General features: G+C 40.1%; 2 protein-coding genes across 2 annotated transcripts; both read right to left on the bottom strand.

The window, feature by feature from the left end:
• Positions 1-318: 318 nt before the first annotated feature.
• OTOP1 (otopetrin 1) lies at positions 319-16569 on the bottom strand. Its single transcript, XM_061379756.1, has 6 exons — positions 16031-16569; positions 9910-10046; positions 6915-6973; positions 3741-3871; positions 1223-2163; positions 319-839 (listed from the first exon to the last, which is right to left on the bottom strand). Exons 1-6 carry the CDS (start codon positions 16494-16496, stop codon positions 669-671), a joined length of 1905 nt encoding a protein of 634 aa, XP_061235740.1. The 5' UTR covers positions 16497-16569; the 3' UTR covers positions 319-668.
• A 1946-nt stretch (positions 16570-18515) lies between these two features.
• TMEM128 (transmembrane protein 128) lies at positions 18516-26050 on the bottom strand. The gene is made up of 5 exons (XM_061379663.1): positions 25895-26050; positions 24587-24728; positions 23609-23770; positions 21285-21393; positions 18516-19768 (listed from the first exon to the last, which is right to left on the bottom strand). The coding sequence occupies exons 1-4, from the start codon at positions 26013-26015 to the stop codon at positions 21294-21296; spliced, it is 525 nt and encodes a 174-aa protein (XP_061235647.1). The 5' UTR covers positions 26016-26050; the 3' UTR covers positions 18516-19768; positions 21285-21293.
• Between the last annotated feature and the right edge of the window lie 347 nt (positions 26051-26397).

Here is a 26397-nt window from a genome sequence, read left to right as displayed (position 1 = left end):
GTAATTTTATATTGTATGATACCTAACCATACATGTTACTTCACCTGGATTTCTTGCTATACAGTTAAGAAAATAGTAACTATATATTGATTTATTTTTTGTATCAGTATTCAGGAGGTTTAAACCAATTCCCACATCCCATCTAAACGCAATTTTTTTTTCAGGTTTTACTATAAAAGCAGTGCTAGGAATTAAGAGTTGGAGTTTTCATAATATCTCTGTGATCCAGGAGCAGCACTCAGTTTAGCTGTTCCTGAGATTTTTCCCCCTAGATAATACAGATGGGGTTTTTTTAAAGCCTCAGTGAATGAAAAGTCACAGTGAATGAAAACAAAGCAATACAAATTATATAGAGGAGAAATCCCAGATGATTAAAACAAAGATTAATGAGACTGAATTAACTTTACTAAATAGAGTTAACCATATTAACACTAATATGATTCTGAAAAGTGTACCTATACAATAACACCACATATATAACAAAATACATGGAAGGAAAAAATAATTACATGCTATTAGCTACGGTCCCTTCTTTTTAAAGGAATTATTGAATCTTCCATGTATTGAGCAGCTGTCGCTATGTTCACTCATTCATTCATCCACTCATTCAGCTGCTACTTATTTAATTAATTATTCAATCAATTGTTCACTGAGGGACCCTATATGATCTATGTCTTACAATTGACCTCAAAGAGTGAGGCAGCTGAATGCATCCGATAGAAAATAGAGAAAGGCATCGCAAGGTTCACAACAATTATCCAGGGTTCAAAGCCAAAAACTATTTCTTCTAGTCCATTGTCATATTCTGGGCGGCACCCAAAAGCCGGTGGTATCCACAGCTGCAAGGAAAGAACGCAAGGCCAATATTAATCACCAGCAATATGAGTCAATAGCCCATAATGACTGTGACCCCACCGAACTGCAAATTGGTTTGAGAAATGCCTAAGAAAATCCTCCCTGTTGCTTCAGGGGCACACTGAAGAGGTTTCAGCCTCTGCTGCTGCTACAGTTCTTGTACTACAACTAAAGCAAGCCTAGGCTCCCAGATTCCACATTTAAATAAACTGTTCCCCAAAGGCAAAGTCACATATTCTTTCAGAAGAAGAAGTAAAATTTACTTGCTACAAACTATAGAGCTTTGTAATTTTAATATACTTATCAGACTTGAAAGGTTGGGAAGCTTTTGGCTATTAATTTGTGACTTATGTTCAAAATGTCTTACCGAAAGGTTGCAGAGGAATAAAAATGCAGCGATGTTCTTCAGAATTCTCTTGTGGTTAGTAACCGAGTTTCTACTGCAAAACGAGAAATCTGAGCCTGAATGCAAGACTGAACTATTTTCCTGACTTGCTTCTTCCTTGGCTCCACCACCACCATTTTCTCTCCCACAGATGCTGCTTTTAAACAAGCAGGGTACCTCCCCATCATCACAAGTGGCTCTGTCATTGTAAATCTCTTTGTACGAGGGGGTAAGTGGTAAAGTGTTTCCCCTAGATATAGTCACTATTCGAAGAGTTTTAATATCATCATTCACCTTGTCCTGCTCACGGTGTATGGATTCAATGATGAAAAGGTTCTGAATATATTTCTCAATAATAACCAGGATGGAGTAGGGCAGGTTATACCAAGTGTATTTTGGATGCGCTTGGGCACAGATAATGGCAAGGATGGAGCCCCAGGAAAGGAGCCAGGACCCCGCAGCTGTGCCCACAAGCAGCTCTGCATCAAGTTTTCGAGCAGGGTTTTTTGAATTATCCAGTGATCTGTCTTCCAGTCTGTAGATGAGAAGGGCAACAATTCCAGCTGTGCACATGAGAGCTAGCACAAAGATAGCATGCAAGTAAAACATAGTAAGTGCCAACTCACTTTTGATTTTTGAACGTCCAATCTGAATTAAATACACTACAACTACAGCTATCGTGCTAGTTAAGATGATTAGTCCAAAAATCATTCCCACAGTTATGCCATGGAATTTGAACAGAGTTTTGTGTTGCTGGTGGTGCTCAACTTTGCGACCGATGTTCTTCCACAGGACATAGAGCATTGTGGATGCTAGGATGTGGTACTCTATATTAAAGGGATACAGGTAATATATTCCTTGAGAAAATATAGAGCAGAGAGTTGTTGTTGTGCAATTGCATTGAGGTGCATGATCATCTAAAACTAAAGGAGAAGAAGAGATTAGTTACATCCATTATAAAGATTTCTCATTTGAAGTGAATAGATACAATATAAATAGAATAACAAAACATAAAAAAGGTAAGACTTCAATCAAACACATTACATGACCAAGTTGGCTACCTAAGAAAAGGTCTTGCCATTAAATTCATTAATCTAACAAAGCCTTTGCAGGTTCACTGTAGTATAGTTTTTGACTTCACTGCTCAGGCCCTGAGAAATAGTAACATCATGAACAAATGCTGCATCAAAGTGCACCAAACTTCAGCGGGGTCTTGGTAAAAATGCTTTTTTTATGACACAAAAAAACAGATCCCAAGGGCTTTGAGTTCTCAGCCTTTCAGCTTAGAAGGCTTTTATAGAAGCCCAAAGATCTGCTGATCAGATCAAGGACAAACTCAACAAGGAAAGGGCTCGGTTCTACTCTTATTTTTTCTCAGTGATTTTTTATCAGTTATTTACATAGTGTGGTTTCTAGTACCAAACCCACTTTATTAAAATGTCATTTCTGTCTAGAAAAGAGACCAAGTAAGCCACAGATACTTTTAGTCCATGTCCCAGTGTAGTTTTAAGGTTAAAAAAAAAAAAAAAGCTAAAAATCAGCCGTCTCCTTTTGAGAAAAACTACAGGAATTACGAAATCCTGATCTCTCTGCTGTGCAGTCACTTGCATTGTAAACCCCTAAGGCATCTCAGTGAACAATTACTCATATTTGCAAAATATATGTATTTAATGTGCATTTTCACAACGTGTGTATTTATAAATGTGTAAACGCACATACTGAAGAACACATTTTTAGGCACTGATCTCAGATGTGTGCCTGGAAGTTTTTCATTTGTTTTCTATAATTTTAGAAGAGAAGAGGAAATGAGAAAGTTGGAATTGTTTTCTCTCAAGCACACGGTGTTAAGAGGTGACAAAAAACTGCTTTTGCACTGGATGATATGTTAATGCCAGATTTGTCTTGCAGATCACTACTTCGCTCCCCCTTCTTTCAGATGCTATTTCTCACAGTTCATAATTGTGTAATAATTCTGGTAGCAGAATAATAAGATGTAATATAAGGAAACTGCTTCTATTTAACTAGTAGAAATATCAAGAAGAGCCGCTAATTTCTGATTTACCTGCTCTCACCTAATGCACCAAGATTATGGCCATAAACTTAAACACAAGAAGTTTCATCTCAGCACGAGGAAGAACTTTACACTGAGGGTGGCAGGGCACTGGAACAGGCTGCCCAGGGGTGTTGTGGAGTCTCCCTCTGTGGAGACATTCGAAGCCCCCCTGGATATGTTCCTGTGTAACCTGCTCTGGGTGACCCTCCCAGGGGTTGGACTAGATTATCTCCAGAGGTCCCTTACCACCTGGATCACATACATGATAATGATAATGATCATAAAACATTTTGTTATGATCTGAACTATCAGCTCACTACCATTTGTCCAGGAATGACTATGCTGACATAGTCGTGAATGACCCAGCCCCATCTTACAGTGACAGAGTATTTTGTACAAGAGTGTGTTACAGCAGGAATTCCAAAATGTACCAACCTTTTCACTTACCTATTGTTATGTTCCCAAAACCAAGCGTGATTAGTCTCTCCTTATGTTCATTCAGTTGATGTTTTGACTCTGTTAACACTCCATTTGTCCACAGAAGCAAATTTGTGAACACAGAATGGATAACTCCAAACCTACAAAATAAGGTAATTACTGAAGGAATCTGCACCGAGTATACCTCCCTATAGGTTAAATTAAATGGATTAACTTTCTGTAGACAAGCTACATGGCACTATTTATTTTTCAGTGCAGTGGAAAAAGAAATCATAACTGATCTCTAAAGATGTTCCGTATTGGAGCACAATGAATGTTAGACCTCCAAAATTTACAGAAATACAATGGCCTAATGTACTAAAATATTAATAGGATACTGTTATTAATTACTATGCTCTCTTATGTTATAGGTTTTACTCTTTGGGCTGGACAAGCTTCATGTAAATGACGGGGATTGAACAGTCTAAACAGGGTTAATATTTTGCAAGCCACATGTCAAAGCCTTCTGCAGTGCTTCTTCATACTCACTGTGGCTGGTCTCTCTTCACAGATACCTCCTTCTCTAACTTCTGGGCTATGCATTTTTGCCTCCTGGAGAGAGTCAAAGCTAACAGAGGGCTTTATTCCATTCAAAGTATTGGTACAGTGAGGTAGGTCTCCATGCATTTTGGGGACACTTGGTCTCTGACAAGCCATTTCAGGCTTTGTGAAACAGAATAGCATTAGTGAAAGAAGTGGGCTAATGGTTCAGAACTTCCTAACAAAATCCACACAATAGTTCTCTGTTGCCCAGCACTCATCACTCCGCTTTTGTAGAAGGCTGTCATACCTCTTTCCTAGGCACAATTCTATCACCTACCATTCTGTCAGGCATGGTTATCCTGCACCCAAAGCTGATAAGGTTTCTTCACCAAGAACAGTTCCTTATTACTGCACTGTTCTCAGCAAGAAACTTGCAGTTAGGGATTTTTAAAACCTACTTATTAGCCAAGCTGATTTCACCAGCTGACATTGCAAAGTCTTCTGTGATCACCCTCCTCATTGGCACGGGGCCTGAACACTTGCCCAAGAGAGCACAACAAACGGAGAACCTTCACCACAGATGATATTTCTAAGTAAATTTATTTTACTTCCTATAGAAACTGGTCAGCTCATTGACAATTTCAGGTATTTTTAAAGTGACTGTGTTTGCTCATTTATGTTCTATGTACAGATAAACTACATTGGCTGAGAAAGTTGGGGCTGTTCAGCCTGGAGAAGAGTGGGCTGTGTGGAGACCTCATAGCAGCCTTCCAGTATCTGAAGGGGGCCTATAGGGATGCTGGGGAGGGACTCTTCATTAGGGACTGTAGTGGTAAGACAAGGGGTAATGGGTTAAAACTTAAACAGGGGAAATTTAAATTGGATATAAGGAGAAAATTCTTTCCTGTTAGGGTGGTGAGGCACTGGAGTAGGCTGGCCAGGGAGGTTGTGAATGCTCCATCCCTGGCAGTGTTCAAGGCCAGGTTGGACGAGGCCTTGGGTGATATTGTTTAGAGCGAGGTGTCCCTGCCCATGGCAGGGGCGTTGGAACTTGATGATCTTAAGGTCCTTTCCAACCCTAACTATTCTATGATTCTATGATTCTACATTAATCCACCTTCTCACAAAACCAAAAAACACATTGGAGCTGGCTCTGCCGCCTCCAACACTAGTCTTCAGTTCTATAAGAAATGTGTGTATTCTGCTGTTTCAGGGGACATATCAGTTACCCTGCAAGAAGCAAGTTCTTGTGTCAGAAACATGCGCAACCCTTACAGATTTGGGTACATAAGATACCACCAGGGAGGTCATGTTTCCCAGTGCATTTGCACTGTTGCATCTACCACAGCTGAGTGGTGTGCTTGACATGCTTGAGGGATGGGATGCCACCCAGAGGGACCTGAGCTTGAGAAGTGGGCTCATGTGAACTTCATGAGGTTCAACAAGGCCAAGTGTAAGGTCCTGCACTGGATCAGGTCAACCCTCAGTATCAATACAGGCTGAGGGATGAAGGGGTCGAGAGCAGCCCCGTAGAGAAGGACTTGGGGATACCGGTGAATGGAAGCTGAACATAAGCCAACAATGTGCACTCACAGCCCAGAAAGCCAAATGTATACTGGGCTGCTTCCAAAAAAGGATGGCCAGCAGGTCAAGGGAGGTGATTCTGACCCTCTGTTCTGCTCTGGTGAAACCTCACCTGGAGCATCACATCTAGCTCTAGGGTTTTCAGCATAGGAAAGACATGGACCTGTTGGAGTGGGTCCACAGGAGGGGCACAAAAATAACCAAAGCAATTGAACATCTCTGCTAGGAGGAAAGGCTGAGAGTGTTGGGCTTGTTCAGAGTAGAGAAGAGGCAGCTCCAGGGAGATCTTATAGAAGCCTTCTAGTATCTAAAGTGGGCTTAGAAGAAAGATGGGGACAAAGTTTTCAGCAGGCCCTGCTGCAACAGGACAAGGGGCAACGGATTTAAACTAAAAGAATGGAGACTTAGACTAGATGTAAGGAATAATTTTTGTACAATGAGGGTGATGTAACACCGGCACATGTTGCCCAGAGAGGTGGTAGATGTCCCACGCCTGATAACATTCAAGGTCAGGTTGGACAGGGTTCGAAGCAACCTGCTCTAGTTGAAGATTTTCCTGCTTATTGCAGGGGAGGTTGCTCTAGATGACTTTTAAAGGACCCTTCCAACCCAAACTTTTATACATTTCTTTGTTCTAGTTCCAAATGGTGATTTCCAAAAAAATCAATAAAAATATTTCTGATACATTGCACTGACTGTACGGTGCTGATACAGATTCCCTTTCAGTAGCTAAATAAAGAACACATAATATAGTGCATAATCCCAAGACATATACATGATGCTTCCTTCCTTCAAAAAAAATCCAAATGACACTGTGGTATCATACATTGCCCATTTCCCTCTCTCATGAGAAAAATGTATGTATTCTGTGACTACTGTATATTATAAAATATAAACACAGATTATAAGAGTAAATGGATTTATTTTCTATTTATCTGCTCTTTTACTTTCTAGTTAACACAGTCGAGAGGAGAATCAATCTCTGTAAACTTTTGCTGTCCTTCATACAGTAAAACTGTAGGTGTTGAACCACACCTACAACTATTAGCATTTCATGTAGGATCAGATCCCCTTTACCTTTCAAGTGTTTTGAAAGACTGGATAATATCCTTTGCATGGCACCACAGAAAGTAGACCTAAATGAAATGAATACAGAGAAATGTCATTACACCAATGAGCATGTGTGACACTCAAAAAGGCAAGTGCATCTGTAGACAAAAACACTAATGTTTAAATCCTCTGATGATTTAAACTGAGGTAGCTCCATCACCTGGCATGTGAAATAACTCATGTTTTCCTGTGACATTCACTCAGAACCTCTCTGGCATGAAAAGCCTGAGATTTCTCATATGCAAAGTCTGTGGCTCAGTATGACTTCCTAAACATATTTTGCTTCTGTATCTGGGTAGGGTTTTACTTCAATGACAAAGGAAATAAAGCTACCAGAGGTGGACATCAATATGATTACTGCAGGGCATGGCTTCACTAATTTATTGAATATATAAAATTTTATTGAAGGAGAGAGATAAGTGAAAGGATGCCAGACTCGATTAATAAAACAGTGGACACCCAAGAAGCAAGAGAAAAGTTTGTACTATCAGTTTGAGACAAACACATTAAGAACACAGCAGCTGCACACAAGGATAGCGCAGAAAGCTCATCTGGACAATAAAAAAGTGAGATAACAGTACTGATTTAGCAAGTAAAAGAGAAAGAAGCATAAAACTGGGATGGTCTGTTTGTGGGAGCATAATGGAGACCTCAGGATAGAGATTGTTGCTGACACAAACCCAGTTTCAAGTGCTGATAAATGCAAGGAGAATGATACCAATATTATTCAGGGATGTTAGGGTACAGTTGGAAGTCCTATTTACTCAGAATAGCTCCTATGATACTGAGCTTGACAGTAGGTGAGCTATTAGAAGAGAAATGGTCCAAAAGGTTTCTCTTAGAAATCTGCCTGCCTTGATGTTCCAGAAATGGTCTGGAAAGTGTGAAGAACTTTGGGTTCTTTTTCAGTAATGAGAGTAACTGGAATTCCATTTTATCACTAAATATGCCAACTAATGTAGGGTGCCTATGCCACCCAGCACTGAAATGTTCATTCACTCCCCTACTGATGTGTATATCAAAAGGAGGTGTGAGGACTGTAAAACCCCAGATGTAAAGACTAGAAGATATAATGGAAAATTCAACTTAAATCAAACAAATTGAAATTAGCACCTTACTCTCATCCAATGCCACGTTCAATTTCCTGTACTGGGATAGGTGAAGTAAAATCTAACAGCAGAGGTGGAAGTATCCTTCAAAATTTAAAAAACAACGTTAAGTTTTGAAGACCTGTTCAGACATTAGAGTCAAGAAGACAAGTCAGTAAGGTAAAGAAATAGCATAAAATCCAGTATTTGTTCACAGAGTAGTCATTGCCCCAAAGGGACAAAAGCTGTGCATTATGTGAAAGAGCATAATACACAACATAATACACAGCCTGCCTTGGAAGGGCAGGTATGTGTTAGTTCTTTGCTTGCACAGGTGCAGTATGTAAAACAGTCCCAGTTTTATGCTTCTTTCTCCTTTACTTGCTAACTCAGTACTGTTATCTCTTTATTATTTGTTAATTTAATGGCAAATATCAGGATGCCTCATTTAGTGGAAAACACAAGAGAATCTGACACATATTCTGGAGAAAACACATCTTTCAGTGTTTAGATGACACATAATTAGGGATGTTCTCTGCTGCTATTTCATCTGGCATTTCAAAGACATGATTAGATTTGTCTGAGGTAAGAGGTAGCTGTTAAATCACTTTTTAACTTTTTCTTTGATTGCTCAGGCAAACATTCAAGCTTTCATTTTTTAAGCTAAGCAGATGATAAATTCAACAACATTGGGTGATGTAAAATTTAAATTAGAATTCAATTTAAATTAGTTCCCTTTGTTCAGCATTGTTAATACACTGTTTCTTCCACACTCGAGTTCACAGTAGCTGAAAACCTTGGCAGCCCAGGGTCACTGAATGCAATGAAGAACACTGCGTGCAGATCAGCGAGGAAAAGTCTTAATTTCTTTGGTTTGTTTTTACAGTTAAAGTGAAGAAGGTGCAATACACAGAGAATAGATATTACAAGAATGTGAAATTAAGATTATTTCAACCAAAACAGAATTTCACCCTCAGAGAAAAAAATACAAGAGATCACAGTTACTGCTTAAATTTCAATGCTTTTTTTTTCTTAGAGAAAGGAGAAAAATGAAGGTTGTTCAAATGCTCATTTCCATGTAACTACAACTTTCTATTCTTTATGAATGACTTACTGATTGCAGAAAGTGCATTAAATGACCTGGCTATAAGTGAGTATCTCAGTTGAGTGCCTTTTTCTTTCTTTTTTTCCTACAAATCTGCTGACAGGAACTCAAAGAAATTCATGTGGTAAGCAATCAGCTATGGAGTATACAATATAGACCTAAAACCTTACAACAAACAAATAGCTAGAATATTTTACAGGAGTCATTATGTTTGCTACTGTGTAGCCACTCATAAGCATACCCAAATGCTTCTAGAAGGAAAACCCGCATTTGTTTGTTATAGGAAAGGTGTGCAAGTATTTTATAACCAGCCAGGAAAGGTTTTTTCCCTTTTGAACTATCAGGCCTCCACCCCTAAACCACAATAGGGCATCAGGATAGATTGAATTGAACTCGTCTGTCAAGTCCTGCCTACAGAAACAAGTGAGTTGCCTTCAGCCAAGCTGCTCATTTCAGCCTGAAATTTCTGAAAGTTAAATGTTTAATTTGAACTAGAATTAAACCAATGTAACTTGTCAGCTCCAGAAGAGCATTTTTTAATTATATCATTTTTTAATCCATGTGAATTTTACAGCTGAGCAGTTTCAGGTTGCAAAACCTGAATTTACACATAGAAAGGATATACATGAACAAGAATTTAGCCCTTAGAAGTATCCTGTGATATGCTTAGAAATGAAATAAGTGTAAAATCCATTGATGACAAGAAGATAAAATATATTTTTGGTAAGAAATACAGATATAATATAAAACTACAATCAGTAACTTTTACCTGTAAGATGGTGTGCACAGCATGTGTAACAGGAAAAATGCCCTCAGTTGGTGATAAACAGTTTGAAAAATCAATATAATATCCAATTTTAAAAGAGTCTAGAACTAAAGTAATCACTGCAAATAATGTAATCCCACCTGCAAATGAAAAAGATATTAGAAAACATTAATATACAGTTACAGTGTCCAGAGACAACTTGTACAATATACTAAAATCTGTTTAGGGAAATGAAAGCCAATCAATATCTGTATCCTTCCTTAGGGAAATACAAGTAGATCGATGTTCATGAAGATAATTGTCTCAACGTAGTAAGTCCCTCTAATTTGTGAAAGCCTCTGCCCAATATGTTATGAAAGCACATCACAATACACACCTTGCACAGCCAGTTCAGAGGAGCCAGCCCAGCAATGGGCAGGACCTGGAAACACTCAGTACCTCGCAGATGGCTCCTGGCTCCCTGCAAGGTCAGCCTCTCAGGTAACGGTAGCACTGAAGCAACCATACAGCACATGAATTAATGCTCTATACAGCCCCATTGCAAACTACACCGTTCCAGGGAGCTGAACAATCATATTACAGTCTCCTGGCCCAAGAGCTCGACAGTAACACAATCACTTGGTGTGCCTTCCCCATGGCTCCGGAGGTTATGCTTTAAGTCAGAGACCAGAACTACAATGAGTTGTAGGGTTTGTTCTCCTAGAAAGGAATCAAAGATTTCATTTCACCATTATTTCCACACATACACAAAAGAAACTCTAACAAGTTCCTCTATGTATTTTGTATCCTAAAGAACTTTCAAAATACATGTTTCCCTTTGTTTATTTTGTCTTTTTCTTTTCAGGAATGTAAATGTGACAAACTTATTCTGGGAAGCTATACGATAATACAACATATAGTACTAAATTACTGGGTTTGTACCTGTATGGCCAAGCACTACTGGCAATAAAATTACTGAACTAAACTCCAGAGACTACATTTTTTGCCTTTTTTCCCTCTTTAGGCTTTCACTGGATTTAACTTGGGTTCATTTGAATTAAGACTACATAAAAATCTATCAACAGACCTTAACTGGACCTTAGGATCTAGATCAGCATCATTATCTTCATATTTCTTTGTAATTCCCCACAGAACAAATAATATTACTTGTGTTGATTTTGATGAATAGTTAACATTTATAAAGGACCATAACCTAACTTCCTTATAAGCACCATGTTCCACTTGTGTTAATAAAACATAACACTACTTTAATAATTTATTTAGTTAATAATACATTTATTGTTAAAGTTGCATTGATAAAAATTAAGTATAAATGTTAAAATGTAATGTATACTTTGTTAGTATTTCATTGATCCTTTAAAATTAAACAAAAATAAACTTCATTTATTTTAACTACAAGGTTATGAATTCCAGTAGGATTTTATGTTTCTGTTTTACAATTTCTTATGATAAAAAGAATAGCAAATTACTGACAGTGTGATTTCTGCCAAGAGATAGAAACCTTTGCTCTCATATTTCAAAATCTAAACCCCCTGCTCTGTACTTCATGAATATGTATAAGCCCATGCATGTTGTTTATATATGCTTATTTTGTATTATCTCTAACACACGTAACAGGACTGGAGCCCACATGTAAATACATGTGCTATTTTCATTATGTATATATAGCAAATGGCATCACAAAATGCAAAATTCTAGGCTACTCTTGAGATCAAATCATACATTCTCTTCCTTTTTTAAAGAATTTTAATTATTCTAAAATAAATCAGAGTTGATTCTTCTGAAAGAGCTTTACCTGAGGTAACTGAACCTGCTCTGGGCAAGGTGTTAAACCAGATGACCTTAAGAAGTCTGTTCCTACTTAAATCTAAAGCTGTCCTGCTCCCGCTATGTAGATAATTAAAGAAGAAGAATTGCTGATAGTGCGCCTGGGTCTTGAGTAAGCCAGGGAGTGTCTGGGTGCAAGGTCGGGTTGGGAAACAGCCTGGGGAGTGATTGTTTATAGAATGGAATTCATAGTGACTGAAAACAGTCACTGGGAATGATGTAGTTGCTGTTTGGTTGTATGGCTCAGACCCATATCCGTATGCTATGTATTACCATGCTTGAGTGAATAAAGTGGAACTAGTTGTGAAAGCAGTGTGTGTGTGTCTGTTTAGCCTCTTTCTTTACAGATGCTGCACTGTTTCACTTTTCTCTGAAAGATGTCTGTAAGAAGGACTCAATTTGTATTATAATTGTTTCAGTAAGAAGGTAAATGCTATCATCTGAAGCAAAAAGATTATAAAAATCTTCCACAATTACTCCACAGGTAATTGTGCATATATTGCCTTTACAGAATGTTTTAGAAAGGTATTTAAGTCCTGAGTCATGACACTAGTAAGCTAATTTCCCAATGAATTCATGGTGTGGGATCAAGCCCTGAGGAAGTGCTGTAGCAAAGTAGTAAAGTCAGAGCAAAAAGGGTGGAAAACGTGTTTTATAATGTAAAATTTCTGCATCCTTGCTTCCGTTACCCTTAAGAGAGGCTCGTCAGAATAGGATCACATGGGACTTGTTAACTAAAAGGAATGGGAGGAGGGAAGGCAAGACAAGGCATACATTTGGGTTTAAATTCACAAAAATAAAGAGCAAACTCAGATTAATGATCTGTCTCATGCACCGTACACACATCTTGTCTTTACAAGGATGACTTGTACTGTAGTTCTACTCTGTCTTGTTTCCTTTCCACAAGATCAGTATTTCAGCTGAATAGTTTTACACCCATGTCCAGCCAACAATGGGGGGGGGGGGTAGAAACCACCATCACCAATAACAAAACCCAACAATAAAACAACCCCATAAAGTTTCTTTCATGTTGAGCACTTTGATTTATGTCTTAGTATCTCTCTTCATGTTTCCTTTACATCCATCAGAGATTAGTGGTGTTCAGTCTGTTCCCATTAAAATCTATAGTTTTGCCATTGTCCCTAAGGATTAGAAGGCTTTATAAGACTCATTTCTTTTAATATTTGATTATTTCATTTATTCAAATGGTATCTTGATGCTTCTGGCAATCACACAGGTGGTCACTCTCTAAGCATATACTAAGTGTCCAACATGAATATTTAAGGAGCTTCAAAAGAAAATGATCATAATAGTTTGCTTAGTCAAAAATCAAAGCATAACATATAATGACCATACATAAAGGTATGCTAATGGTTTCTATGTTAACTTTCTCTGATGGGAACTTCAGGATTATATACTAATACCAAATACTGGACAAATATCAGTAATTATAAATAGAGGAATTAATTCCACTGTTTTGTTATTTCTATTTAAAAGTTGAAGAAACATGAAATGATTGCTATTGAGCACTGTATTATTTAAAAAAAAAAGGAAAAAGAGGTATTTTTCAAAATATTAATTGAACATATGAATATATATTTGAGGAGATCAAGAATAGGATTTTCAATATTGCTAAGTGCTGCTTAATTCTATTAACCATCAAGACAAAAAAGAAAAAAGCCATAATGATACAGTTGCTAAAATGCCATTCTAAACTTGGAATATTTTTCAAATAATGGGTGGTCCAATGCACGCAGTAAATAGACACAAATTGAAGTTTGCCAAAAGCTTTGTAACTTTTTGTTGACTCACTGCTTATGTGTTAAACAGATGCTGTGCTGCTGGAGAGCGGGATAAAGTAAAGCCATTGGTGAAGCCAGTTGATTTTCGTTTTGCCCTCTTTGGCTCACTTGGCTGAACTTCCAAATGATGGTCAGAGAGCTTTTCCTAACAGGGGATGAACTCGGGGGGGTAAGTCAAGGAAAGGACTTCCTAAGCTTCCCTGAGATTATAGGGTCAGGAAAACTGTACCTTGTTAAAGACAAAGCTCCCCCTGAAACTTCCCACACTCAGACTGTAAGAGTGGCTCCTGATCTACCACACAAGCAGGAAGACAACTGTGCTCTAGGGTTCACAGAGTTGATGTGTTGGTACAAAAGGCTCGAGGAAATCTTTCTGTGGGCAATTCTTGTAAATTGACATCTGTCCTTCTAGCATTGTTAACCATGTTGTTAACTCATTGTTTCGTTAAATCATCCTATTTCAACGTGTCATAGCAACATGCTCTACTACTACTACTGCTTTTACTAAAGTTATATTCACAGTTTGAATGGAATCATGGAAATACACTCATTTTAATCTGCTTAACACATTTGTTCTCACAACGAGAGCAAGGTGATACGCTTCAAATGGAGCTGATAGAGCTAGTAAAAAAATGCAGCAAGCTTTCTGTGGAAAGACTTGATGAAAATTTGCCCAGCCCTTCTCTGATTTGGACTTCTAGTCTTTCAGATAAAAGATCTCTGTGATAAAACCGTTGATAAGGAGGAGGGCAAGGGAGCTTTTGGCAGAGGAATTGCTACCTGAGTTTTCCCTTAGCTCAAATAAGTTTTCTTTCATCAACAGAGGATAAAGGAGTTGTACAGGCTTCTTGTAACTACAAGAAACTTCCAAGAATAGAAAAGTGTAGGTCTCTCCCTAAGGGCGAATTTGTTGAATTGCAGCCTAGACATCCAAGAGAAGCCATGGAAGCCGCACCACTTGAGAAGCTAGTACAAAGAGTCATCCTGTGCTGGGAAAAGAAATGGGTAAGGTAACCTAGTAGTTCAATCCAGTATCTTATTTCTAAGTTTCTGTGACTCCTTATATCCTGTAGGACAAATGAAATGCTGTGAATGCTGTGCCAAAAGGGCAGGGGTCCTGCTGTAGGAGAGGAAAGGCACCCTCTAAATAACAAAAGCATAGCTTGGTCCAAAATAGGATTGAGTTAAGCCTTGCATTAATGAATTTCGGGAGGTTGTAAGCCACATGAGCCAATAAATGAAAAATGACTGAGAAGTGATTATTGTTTCGGAAAACAGTGAATAATCAAGGAGAACAATTTAACAGTTGTTACATGAACTCCATACATCTCAGGAGAGAGTCCACAGACCATGGCTGTATGCTAGACGTTAAAAAAAGAAAGTAAGGTTTTCCCTGTGCAATTCATACAGAACAATTGTTAACAGTTGCAAAGAAAATGAAAGACACACAAGCACTGAGACCAAGAACAAATGACATTTCCACAACACAATCTTACTTCTCAAAACATCCAGGTTTTAGATGATCCTGGGATTTTCATTTAGGTACATCATTAGCTGCTGTGATAAATAACTGTTGTCTCATTGCTAGTAGGTAGGAAATATTTTATGGAAAAGATGTCTTACAACACTCCACTTAAAATACTTACTTTCCAACCTAGCATTTACAGTGCTGAAACTGGAAAAGAGATTGGTAACATGGGGCTTGCCTATTACTCTACATGTTGCTGATGTAGGTTGTTTCTTTTTCTTGGGATCCAGAAACATATCATTGCTGTCACTATTACCCTGTAAGGTTTCCCCATCTACCTTCTCTCAGTACACCTACACATCCTCACCCTAGCACACATCAGACTCTGCACAAAGGGACCATCGCATCCCACCACTGCCCTTGCAGACTTGTACACTTTTCCTACAAGCTAATGCTAGCTTTAGATTCCTTGTTTGGATGTTTTATGTACTAATCTACAAACTGATCTGGCCAGGGAATTTTGTCCTCTTCTAACTGCAGGTGTTTCTAAGGCATCATTGTGCACATATAAATGGTAATCTCTATACACATTAGTATAGAGAGCACTTGATGGCTTTTCTGACTAAAGTAGCCTAAAGTAAATTGGATTACATTGTCTGGAAAAGGTGATAATTCCAAAAGGATTGCATGACACCAACAAAATTCCCTCCTCCACTAGCTGTATTTTATTTTTCAAGTGTTGCCACACCAGCTTGGTAAGGAAAAAAAAGGCACTGGAGCTTTCAGCACTGTAAATGGTAAGTTGGAAAGCAAGGATGTTTAGCAAACAGCTTTCCCATACAATCTCCTAGTGTGGTCAGCTTATGTATATATTTACTTTAGAGCGCACTGCATGTGCGTTAAGTTCATGAATACCAGGATGCCTGCTGGTAGGGATGGAGAGGGTAAAAAAGTGGTAGCAGAGACAGGCGATGGCACAGATGTTCCCAGCTCAGTACCACACTTTGTGCCACCAGCCAGTACTCACACTTCAGCCAGCGGGCTCCAGCATGCGTGTCCTTGTCCCGGATCAGCCTCCTCTGCGTACAGCTCCTGCAGAGGTACCACAGCATCCACAGGAGCTGGATGAGCATCAGCGTGATGAGGTAGGAGAGCAGGTGGCTCTTGCTGATGCCCACAGCATGCACAGCCCAAGCAAATGTGAGCAGCAGCCCGGCCAGGAACAGGTTGATGCCGTACTGGCTACTGAGGATCTCGGCGTTTTTCTGCGGGTAGCTGCCGCCAAGGGAGGGGGAACCGACGACTTTCTCCATCGCCCCGCCGCCCTCCAGGTGCTGCAGGCAGGCGGTCCCGCTTCCCCGGGGGAGCTCCGAGGCTGGGGGCTGGCCCGTCCTCCACCGGCGGCTGGGGGCGGAGCGGGGCCGCCGGCCTTCACCGTGCCGCCGGGCGTCGGCTGAGGGGGTACCTGCTGCTGGGGAGCCTGGACTACCCATGGAGAAAGCAGGCTGCCGGGGGGTAAAGGCTGCAGAGGCTTTGCGGGGCACGGGGGTCTTAGCGTATACTGAGCCAGGAACTAGGGCAGAGATGAGAGTAAGGGAGGCTAGCCGGGCGGTGCCACGGCCCTGCAGAGGGGCAGGGAGTCCCGGCAGGGCTGGCTGCAGTGAGGGACACGGAGCTGACGTCCGTGTTGATAGAGACATCTATCTAACAACATGCGGCAGAACATGTTCCCTAGACAGGGAGGCGGGAAAGATAGCGAGCTGTAGACAAAACAGCCCCGACGGTTAATGGCTGGCTGGAAAGCTGAGGAACTGCCAACGTGTGGGAAACTTTCGGAGAAGGAGAATGGGCGATGGATGGAGCCTGCCTCGCAGCCGGGGAGCCTACAGCCGGGGATGCACACAGGCGGCAGTGGAATCACCCAACACACGTTCATGCTCTGGGCCCCACAGTCCACCTTCTTTTTGGCAATTGGCACTTGCATTGACAGGAAATAACCTTGATGTTCAGGAATTTCCTGGACCTTTCCAAGGCAGAAATTTACCTTAATCTTTTTTTAGTGAGTCCCATTCTGACAAGAGTATTAACAGCAATTGCTAGCTGGAGTAGCATCTACTCTGCTCGACGTAGCAACAACTTCAGCAATGACTGCAGGATTTAGCCTACTGTTTATTTATGCAGTCGTTTTCCCAATTTTTATGCCCATTTTAAATATTGACCGTTTTTAACTTCAACTGCTAGGTTGTAACTGTGACCCATAGACTTGGAGCACCAGTTGGTTGGCTATAGGGGTTGAGACGAACTTAGCACAGTGTAAACCTCTAAATATTTAAAATAGCATTTTGTTTGCATACAATATGAATTCCCTTAATTCTAGGCATTCAGGTACCTAGCCATAGCTTGGAGGCCAATACCAAGACAGACTAGTCCTTGTTCTGGCCAGGCAGGTCTTACATTTTTTATCCCACATCTGATGGTAGCATATCAAATGTCCAAAGCGCTGTTTTTTACAATGAGTGACCTACGTCTCACATGAAATTAAGCCATTGATTCAGCTCCATCAAAATAAATGCAATAAAAGACATCATCTATTTCACTCCCCTTCCTTTCCACTGGCAAAACTTACAACAGCTTTTAAGGCTTTTTGTCTTCTGAAACCAAAAATTATTAAATGCTGTTTTCCTGAAATAATAAAGGACATTTCTGGACTTATGTTCCTGATGTTCACATTCCTCCTAAAGAACAGGGAAGAAATACAAAATAGCGAAAGGGTGGAATGAATGAATTCTAGACAGTTACCCACGTAGGTAAGCATAAGGAAGTAGTAGCTCATGTCCTTTATTCATTCTGCCCTGTTCTCAAGAAACAGGTATTTTAAGCCGTTTTCGTTTTGTAAAATGCACTTAACTGAAAGTCAGCTTTGTTTCAGTCAGGCCCATAACAGCAGTATAAATAGAAAGTGTAACTAGCCAAACAGTTAAGGCTTCAACCACCTCTAGCTCAGAGCTGCACCCATCATTATTCAAAGCTTATGGAAGTGCTAACTTCTCCTTTTACCTTATGTAATGTAACCTTTAAAGAATAACAAAGATGCTTTCATATTACAAAGCTGCAGGATAACTGTGATAAATTATTTTCAGCGTGTGGACTATTTACTTCAAGATTATTCTAGAGCACTCCTTGTCACCTGGGAAAAGCTCTTTGGTGCCAATACATATTCTCAACCTCAAATGAAATCAATGTAAATTGATAGAGAAAACACCTATGGTGGTCTGCAGCCAGGTAATACATTCAAGCTTAGGGAGAGATAGGGATTTTGATAGCCTAATAACTGTTTTCAGCACACTACTAAGAAACCTCTTTCTGGTAAGGAAAGTAACAAAAGCAAGGAGTTCATACAACTGTTAGTGGCAAAAGCATTTTGTCAGGTCACCTATTACAGCAAACACTGCAGTGCAGTCCCCAAGAACAGTGGAATTAGTTAAAACAATTAAGTCATGAACAATAATTGATCACTTTTATACAAAGTTTATTATGTCCAGAAGAACAAACGTGAAAAACCATGTAGTAAACAGTAATTTTAATTCAAGAGTACAAGGCAATTTAAACCAGCTAGAGCATTTATATAGCTGACAAAAATACAGTGATAATTACCATCCCTGAGCAGCACTGCTTTTTAAATACCATAATAAACAAGTTACTCAAATGTACCTGTGTATGCACATGTAAAATAGTTAAAGATTGTTAAAAGATGAAGATAAACAACTCGCTTTTTAAAGATGAAGTACAACTGGGTTTGGAAAACTTAAACATTACATTTTAAAAAAATCAAGCTGTTAACTTACTCTATGAGCTACTTAACAGTAGTGCTAAATATATTTTAGTTTGGTTTGACTGGTCTTTTGTATTGAATACCAATAGCAACATTTTTCCATACTGAAACAGCAGCAGCTAAAGACAATGTCTATCATTTTCATTACTAAATATTTCATGTACTTTGTACTCAGCAATGGTATGAAATTGAAAGTCAGAATGAAAAACACAGTCTCCTCTAACAGTCCAGTGTTCAAGCACCAGTCACAAGGAGTAAATTTTAGCAAGTTTCAATATCCAGCTTCTACAATCTCCTATCTTCCAAAAGGTGTAGGTGTGAAAGTATTTAACACAAGGATCTATATAAAATGGTCAAGCAATTAGATGGTGCCCAGGTTTCCAGATGATTAAGCACCTCAGCCAAGATGAACAGACAATGTTGTTTTATTTGCCCAATTGTGCATGACTATTTGCATTTAAATTAATATCAGCCTCTTTATTGCTGCAAGTAGAAAGAATCTAGTATTAAGATCCCACAAGATTTGAATTTACAAATGAAACAACCTGCTTTGAGCAGGAAGTTGGACTAGGTGATCTCTGGAGTCCCCAGAGATGAGCTTTATAGGCCCCTTCTAACCCAAACTGTTCTATGGCTTACTACCCAGCTGTTTAAAAATGAAATATAAATAGAAGCTTTACTAAACAGTGAGGAAATGCTTTATGTCTCTAAGAGAGGTAAAACCTATGTATCCTTCAATTATTTACTAATCAGTTGCTTTCTCCCAGCCACTGGCAGACCCATGGTTATATCCATTTAATTTATAAATCAGGCAGTATAATAATTACAGTATCAGAGCAAACAAGCAGTATTAGAAACAATAAAAGCATTGGAGTGTTACAAAAGTGACATTCACTTGGCAGGGTAACAGTTGCTTGAGTCCTTCACATGAAGCTGAAAGAAAAAACAAATCCAACTTTAACAAAAATACTGTAATGCTGTATATACTGCACAAGTTTGTCCTCATTTGATATTATTAGTTAATGACTTTGAATCACCAAGTAATAATTTGGTCCTTATTATTAGCCCAATAATTATTTGGCCTAATACAGAATCAACAAATTCTGTATAACACAATTGACTTGGCTGTTCATATAGAAAAACAGAATGTTTTCATAAGATTCATCTGTTCAGGATATCTGTAACTCACTTGTATTTCTTACTTTCTACATACAAACTAATACAGAATGGTCATTCCAGTTTGTTAATACAACCAGCTCTAACACACTGAAATGTGTCTTTCCCCCACATCCTTCCAGTGCTCAAACAGAACATAGCTAATGACAGAACAAACAAACATGATTTGAAGAAGTTTGCATCAGCAAGTGCGACTGAAGCTCCCATAATGCAGTAAAGAGGCTCTGAATCAAATACTGTGTTTTTCAGAAGTCTATAGGTGTTGTCAGAGTATGACTTAAGTAATTACCTCCTTAAAAAATCAGGCTTCCTGAGAACAGGAAAAACTGCAACCCTAGTTTCAATTTGTTCATGCAAACAAAATCTGTTTCATTGTTCCAGCCATTAAATATTTTTTGCCTATAACTCTGACACACTCAAAATCCAGCACTGTCTCATTCTTCTTGATGCGCTCATAAAAATGCTCAGGGACTTCCTCACTGAAAGGATTTATGATGGCAAGCAAAACTAAAGAGGCTTCTCCACATTCCCTTGAGAAGTATGGCAAGGAAAACCTGCCGAAAGGAGTCACTTCAATGAATGATGTAGACACCTGTGGTACAGTGGACATCCCCTATCCTATATACTGAGCCATCTTTGATGTCTTCCTTAAGCTTTTTCAGTTTCATTTGAATAGTATATTCCAACAAAAGATGCGAGAACCTGCTTTCAACATAGGAGTTTTTCAAGTCAACAAAATACCCAAATTTGCCTTTGAAAGGTTGTGGGGTTGTTTTGCTTTGTTTTTGAATGAACAAAGAACTTGTGACACCTGGCAGTTTTCCAGGTAGCAGGTTGATCTGGACTGCTCATCACAGAAAATGAGAATTGTGTACTTAAAGATAAGACAAGGGCAGTTGCATGCTGACATTAATAGCTTCTCCCTTTACGATCAGGACAAGCAACTCTGCTAAGAGTTTTTCCCAGTCTGGGAAAAGCTGCAGGCATTTGGGCTATATGCCTCCAAACCATCCATTCTCACTAATCACATCTTTTCATTGTCTAGAATGGAATCTTACGAGAAGAAAACAAAAATAATAATAATAAAAAAAAGTATAGTCTTCCCCTTAGGATACTTGCATGTTCTCCAGATACTCTATATGCCACAAAATGTCAACATTCTAGAAGTATACACAAAACAGGGAAGGAATTCTTACAATCCTTAAATGTCTAATAAAGCAGTTCATGTGGAAAGATACATATTTTTATGTGCTTAGACAATTAAATTATTTACCTGAAGGATTTATCCCAGGAGTGACACAAGCATCACAACACCCATAAACTGAATGAAGAGCAACAAAGGTGTCATAAACGACCAGACAGGCCACAAGGCAACATTGAAACTGCAGATAAAAGCAGGAACATCTTGGTAAGTTCAACAGCCGTATTATGGAAATACCAGTAATACACAGAAAAGATGGCACCTGGAAAAATACTTGTTTCTTTATGAAAACAAAACAAAAAGGCCCCAGCATCTACTTATTACATTGATAGTTTATTTTCCTGCTTATTTACTGACAGCTCATCCTAAAACTTCAGTAGCTGCCAGAGATTTTACACTGAGCAAATCCAATCAGTCCCACCAAGGGTAAAAGTTATCTTCTGCTTTCAGAATATGTGTATGGCCTGTATTAGCAATAGTGTGGCCAACAGGACTAGGGAAGCAATAATCCCCCTGAACTCAGAACTGCTGAGGCCACACCTCAAATACTGTGTTCAGTTCTGGGCCCCTCACTACAAGACAGACATTGAGGTGCCTGAGTGGGTCCAGAGAAGGGCAACAAAGCTGGTGAAAGGTCTGGAGCACAAGTGTGATGAGAAGCAGCTGGGGGAACTGGGGTTGTTTAGGCTGGAGAAGGGAAAGTTTGGGGGACCTTAATGCTCTCTACCTGAAACGAGGATGGAGCAAGGTGGTAGCTGGTCTCCCTCCCAAGTAACAAGTGATACAACAAGAGGAAATGGCCTTAAGCTGCAGCACAGGAGGATTAGGTTGGGTATAAGGAAAAATTCTTTCAGTGGAAGGGTAGACAGGCATTAGAACAGGCGGTGACATGGTTTAGTGATGGACTTGGCAGTCCTGTGGTAACAGCTGGGATTTGATCTTGACTGTCTTTTCCAACCTAGTTGATAATATGATTCTATATGAAGCACCTGAAAATGAACTACTCTTGTTCTCCCATGGGCACACATGGCAGCTGAGAAAAGCCTTAATTTTTACTTCCAGACAATCAGATTTAACTGAAGAGAAAGGAGGAAAACCAACTTATTTTACAACTGAATTAAAAAGATTATAGATTTGACTAGTGCTAAATTATAGGGAAGCTTTGTCTTCTTCAGGCTTCCTTTTTTCCCAGCACTGAAATAAATACTGAGTGAACTGATTCAGATACCTCTAAACTAGAGAACAACCTTTTATGCAAAGAGCAAACAAATATACTGGCACATATGTATGTAATTTTTTTCATTCATGTGCACATTTGCTCAATTCTGATTCCAATAATCTCATAAAGTAGCTCTTACCAAAAGCACCATTCTCTGACAAGATAAAAACCTTAAAGCTCATATAACAATAGCCAGAAGTATAAATTTCAGTATACATTTGCTATTTATGGATTGTTTCATAATGAAAACCTTTGTATTAGAAACTGAGCAGGTGTAATTTTTTCTCAGCTAAAAAATACTCCTTTGTCTTAAATGGGTCAGGGCAATCCCAGGCACAGCTACAGGATGGGCAGAGAAGAGATTAGGAGCAGCCCTGCAGAGAAGGACTTGGGGTGTTGGTTGATGAGAAACTTAACATGAGCCAGCTTCAGTGTCCGCTCACAGCCCAGGGCTGCATCAAAAGGAGCGTGACCAGCAGGTCAGAGGAAGTGATCCTGCCCCTCTACTCTGCTCTTGTGAGACCTCACTTCCAGTGTCTGAAGGGGGACTATAAGGATGCTGGGGATGGACCCTCCATTAGGGACTGCAGTGACAGGACAAGGGGTAACGGGTTAAAACTTAAACAGGGCAAGTTTAGATTGGATAGAAGGAGGAAATTCTTCACTGTAAGGGTGGTGAGGCACTGAAATGGGTTGCCCAAGGAAGTTGTGAATGCTCCACTCCTGGTGGTGCTCAAGGCCAGGTTGGACAGAGCCTTGGGTAACATGGTTTAGTGTGAGGTGTGCCTGCCCATGGAAGGGGGGACGGAACTAGATGATATTAAGGTCCTTTCCAACCCTAACTATTCTATGATCCTATAAAAAGCAAACCTTACAAACAGCTGTCAGAGGTGAGCAATTTACACTAACAGAGCTAAGAACTTCAGTTTTCCCCTAAATTTTCAAGGCAGAAAATAACCAGTACATCTACAAGTACACTTCATATACAGTTTCAACAGCTGCAAGTTTCACTCTGTGGATGAATGTTAAAAGTGGAATAAATTATGCTACCTAGAACTGGTAGTGTCACCAACGCACTTAGTAGAATTACAGCAATTACACTTGTTATAAAATGATCCCATTAACACAGTTAGACTTGCTCAGGTTTAGCAGAAGTTTGCACAGTGTTTGAACTTACCAAATTGCTGCTGCAATAAAGGTAGCTGTTGTGATAGGTATCAGTGCCGGATACTGTGTATCGTAGTCCTCAATACCACAATACCACTCAAGATACAGTATGCAGTAAAAGGCAACAGATAAACATGCAGCCAACAAACAACTGCCAGAGGCAAGCCACCAGCTGTGGGGAGGGAAGCATGGTAAAACATGTTAAGCACAAGCACACTGCAGTTTGCACATTAATCTTTATTCTAGTCCAGCAACAGAACTGGCAATTATACAGGTTGGCCTAGAGTTCCTGTAGGTTTTTTCTTAAATTACTTTTACAAAATACTTTTTGGCCTTCTAAAGCTGTGTAATACACATCACTGAGTTTAATTTTCCAATGCAATGCTCCTGTCAATTATTATTCCCTCAAGTATTTTGGAAATACAATGAAACAGAACCTGTCAGTGATATAATACACTACCACACCAAAAATTCTTTGTCAGTAATTAAACAAAATAGGCTCCACTGCAACTGTGCTTCTCACTATAAATCAGGCTACTGATTTTGCAAGAGAAACTTTGCAGAAAGCTTTAATAAGGTTTCAAGTTTATGAACATTCAAATTTAGCAGGCAAGAAGCATGAAGTTTCTTCTTCAAAAAGATGAAAGGTGGAGATGCTGTGACCTCCCTGGCCAACCTGTACCAGTGCTCAGTTACAGTGAAAAAGTGTTTCCTGATGTTCACAGGGAACCTCCCATGTTTCAGCTTGTGCCTATTGCCCTTGGTCCTGTCACTGGGCACCACTGAAAAAAGCCTGGCTGTCTTCTATGTATCCTCCCATACTTATATGCATGCTAAAATCCCCCTGAGCTTTCTCTTTTCCAGCTCTCTCTGTTTCTACTGTACCTTTTTTTTAATCCAAGATTTAAAACACAGTGTTCAGACTTAACAAACTGAGTAGGGCTGTAAGATTAAAACACAAATTTCTTTGTAAGAAAGAGCGCCTTACCTATCTGCTTGAATAGTTTCTTTAACAGTTTTGAAAAAATCAAAGTAGTATGTCACAGCAATTGATGCCAAAATCCAGAATGCAGAATGAATATTCAGTCTGGCAAGAGGCTGCTTCTTCTTCTCTACAGCTGTAGACTCTTCTGTAAATAAGAGCATAATTACACACTAAGGCCAGTCATAAAATGGAGGAGGATTATAGTTACGTAAAATACGATGCTTTCTCCTTTCAATTCATTTATCTTTGGAGATCTTTATACTTGGTATAATATGCTTTGCATTACAGAGGAAGTATTTTAAAAAGCTCTGAACATTTCCAGAAATCAGACTAAGCAAGGTACCCTTAGGTGAAATATAAAGCATTAACAACCAGTGCATTCTGTGTCTGTTGTATCCATTTAGGAAATTAACAGCTGACTAGATTCTGCAAGGGTTATTTAGCTGATTAAAAACCTTATGGTGTTACTAAAGCATTTTTATTGATCTAGCATTCAGACAGGTTAGTATTTCCACTTACTACTTATTTCTATCATTTTTTTGTTAATTTTCCTATTTGCAAAAAAAATTTCAGGCACAAAGCATTTCCTTGTGCAGCTCCTTTACGAGAGATGCTCAACTTCATTTCAGCAGCTAGGTTGATTCATGCTGCATACCTTCAGCAGGTAAACTACAACTATCATTATGCAGAAAAATATCTTTTTTCCCCTCACTGGGGAAGAAGACAACAGAGCGAGCAGATCAGAAAGCGTACTTTTGTGCATGACAGTAATCAACTAACACAGTCAATATTTATATGCAGGGTCAAAAACGGTGCCTTTGATGTTTCCTACTTTGAACATTATCATTAGAAGTTACTGGCGGCGCAGCCTGTATGCCCCCAGCAGTGGAATGGATGCTGACTCCTTCACATGCACCATCACCAGCCGACCGCACTAACAGCTCTGCTGGAGTTTACAGGAGGGTTTATGTTTTATTTCCTAGATGCGTGCTCATCTCCTGCAGCTCAGGTCTGGAGCATTTAACCACTTCACCCCATCAGGAAAACCGCGGCTGCATGCCCCGACATGACTCACGTCTCGCTTGTCACATCGTACTCACTGTCACGGCCTGGCACACAGAGACAGCCGAGCTGGCCGCACCAAGCAGCACCCCTCCGCCGGGGCAGCGCGCCCCGCTACTGAGGAGCCCCCTTGCTCCTGCCGAGAGCGGGGCCGGCCCCTACCCGCCCTCCCCGCCCGGGCAGTGCTGCCACACGGCCCGCCCAGCAGAGCCTGGCTCCGCTCCACTCCGCGCCCCCAACACCACGCACCGGCTGTCCCTGCGCCCCCGAAAGGCGGCTGCGGCAGCAGCGGGTCGCGGGGCTCTGCCCCTGGCCGTAAAGGGCGCCGGAGCCTAGGGAGCGGTCCCCCGTCGCTGGCGCCGGCTTCCATCTTGGGCCGCTCCGGCAGTGACGCGGCGGGGCGGGGAGCGCGGCGGCCGTTGGCGTGAGGGGCGGTGACCCGGTGTGCAGGGGCAGGGGGCGGGCAGGCGGAAGGGCAGTGGTGTACGGGTAGAGCTTGTAGGCTCGCAGAGCCCCTGCTTGGCTGGTACCAGAGCGCCGGGCGCTGCTGGAGCGCGGCTGTGGCAGGTGATGCTCCGGGAAAAGGCCCAGTAGTGTGATACACATCAACATCATCATAAACCGCACTAACCCCCACTGAAAATAGTGAGCGGCGGGATGTAGGTACGAGTGCTGGAGTGAGGGCTGTTGTCAAAATAAGAAAAAGAGAGGAAAACTGGGTGTACATGTAAGAAAGTTGCAGAGGGACTTTT

This window comes from Neopsephotus bourkii, unplaced genomic scaffold, assembly GCF_033783945.1.
Source record: "Neopsephotus bourkii isolate Nb327-2 ecotype Australia unplaced genomic scaffold, CSIRO-AGI_Nbou_v1 NB_1780, whole genome shotgun sequence".
NCBI classification, from domain to species: Eukaryota; Metazoa; Chordata; class Aves; order Psittaciformes; family Psittacidae; genus Neopsephotus; species Neopsephotus bourkii.
This window is presented reverse-complemented; position numbering and strand designations above follow the sequence as displayed.